The sequence below is a fragment of the Frankliniella occidentalis genome, unplaced genomic scaffold, assembly GCF_000697945.3.
Source record: "Frankliniella occidentalis isolate FOCC.00 unplaced genomic scaffold, Focc_3.1 Scaffold288, whole genome shotgun sequence".
Taxonomy (NCBI): domain Eukaryota; kingdom Metazoa; phylum Arthropoda; class Insecta; order Thysanoptera; family Thripidae; genus Frankliniella; species Frankliniella occidentalis.
Window position 1 is genome coordinate 179,000 of NW_026267414.1, and position 1,806 is coordinate 180,805.

A 1,806-nucleotide genomic window follows, 5' to 3' on the forward strand; every position below is an offset into this window, starting at 1 on the left:
AAATTCTTTCTCTCTTTCCCTCCCACCAGACCAGTACATCGGCAACCTGGTGCGGAACGCCCTGTTCCGCGCCGCCCTCAAGTTCCACGACGACATGCAGCAGGGCTGCGGGCTCAACTCGCGCTTCTCCGCCATCCCCATCGAGGAGATGGAGCCCGTGTACGGGTCCCGGGAGCCCAGCTTCCAGGACTTTGCCCTGCCCGGCGTCCTCCAGTGGTGAGCATCACACCGACACCGCCGGCCGGGCCCTGAGCAGCAGCTCGCGCTTGACCTCGCCTTGACCGCCGCTGGCTGCTGGCTCCCGCCGGCCGGCCGCCTATCGCGCCTCGCGCCTCGCGCGCCCCGCCATCAATGATAATTAAAAAGCGCTTTATCCGCAGCGTGATGTACTTCCCCGCCATCTTCTACGCGACGGCCAACTTCATGGAGGACAAGCTGACGGGCGTGATGAACAGGGCCGGGGCCGCGGGTGAGTGGACTCCCGGAAACGAGTCGCCATAAAGACGAACCTCGCGCGGGGCGCTGCCGCTGCCGAATGCAATTACATCGAATGGCGATTGGGCGAACCGAATCTGTCAAACGACACCAGCACCTCGTCATTCGCGTTCCCAATTTTCATCCACACTGCGAGGTGCTTTACTCATAATTTGTTTCAAAAACGGCGGTCATTAGCGCCACCACTGCGACACGCGTATGACGGCCTGACGTAGGCAGACACTGCCAAAAAAAGAGGAAATAAGACGACGGTTTGGAGGACACGCCGTTGGCACACACGGGTGCCGCGCCGCCCAGCGAGGACCGCGTCAAACCAAACCGCGGCGCCGCGGGCACGCGATGCAACAGAGGCTGGGCCGGGCCGGGCGGACAGGACACATTAGCGAAACTCTCGGGGAAGTCGCTTGTGCAACGACCGTTCAATGAGCTCGAAAAGCGACGTCTCGGAGAGAGATTTAAAGTGCGGCGACGTGGTCCCTGAATGGCCGCGTGTGTGAGATACGTCTCTGACAACGATCCGCGACACTATTGCGCGCGGACCGACCCTGGCATCGCTTAACACGATCACGATTCGCAGGAGTGACGCAGTTCGAGATGCTGGCCGCGCGCGCCATCCTGGACGTGTGCCTGAACGCCGTCGTCACCGTCCTGGTGCTGTTCACCGCCTTCGTCGCGATGGGCTTCACCAACGGCGGCTCCTACCTCACGCTCACGGCGCTGCTCTACGTGCAGGGCCTGTGCGGGCTCTGGGTCGGTGAGTACCCGTCACGTCGAGGAGGATGGACGAACGGATGGATGCGGGTCGCAGGACGCCTGGCGGGTAGGCCGACCCGTAGTGCAGCCGTGTTGGGCGGGCTGGCCTACCCGAACGGCGCTCGCGACCCGGACCCTCGCCAGCCCTCGAGGCTGGTGTGTGGAATGGGAGTCCCAGTGCGTGGAGCACGGCATCCTTGTCTCGCTATGGCTGTGCCGTGCTGTGCTATGGCACTTCCCTCGAGGTGGGCGAGAGGCTCAGGGACTCTAAGGTGACGATTGTCCTCTAGCACCTTGAACAGTTCAGCTGGGTGATGACAGAGGGTCGTGTGCAGTATAGTATATACCCTTGCTTTCTCCTGCAGGGTACTTCGTGGCGGCCCTCTGCAGCGACCACTACGCAGCAACTTTCTTCGGGATGGGAATTTTCCTCGCCAGCACCTTCCTCAGCGGTAATTATTTATTATTAGTATTTTATTTTATATTAAATTCTTGCTGTAACACTAGCAAGCGGTGATCATTTTTGTAAAGTGGCTAATAATGAGAGGTGAAGTACCG

The 1,806-nt window shown here is 60.3% G+C and overlaps 1 protein-coding gene across 1 annotated transcript in view; it reads left to right on the forward strand.

The window, feature by feature from the left end:
• LOC113202475 (ABC transporter G family member 23-like) overlaps nucleotides 1-1,778 on the forward strand; it is a gene marked incomplete in the record, with an annotated part of 16,813 nt that extends 15,035 nt beyond the window's left edge. Inside the window, 4 exon segments of the mRNA XM_052273617.1 lie at nucleotides 30-216; nucleotides 381-469; nucleotides 1,073-1,249; nucleotides 1,614-1,778. Coding sequence (XP_052129577.1) covers nucleotides 30-216; nucleotides 381-469; nucleotides 1,073-1,249; nucleotides 1,614-1,765 — 605 coding nt within the window.
• Nucleotides 1,779-1,806: the final 28 nt, after the last annotated feature.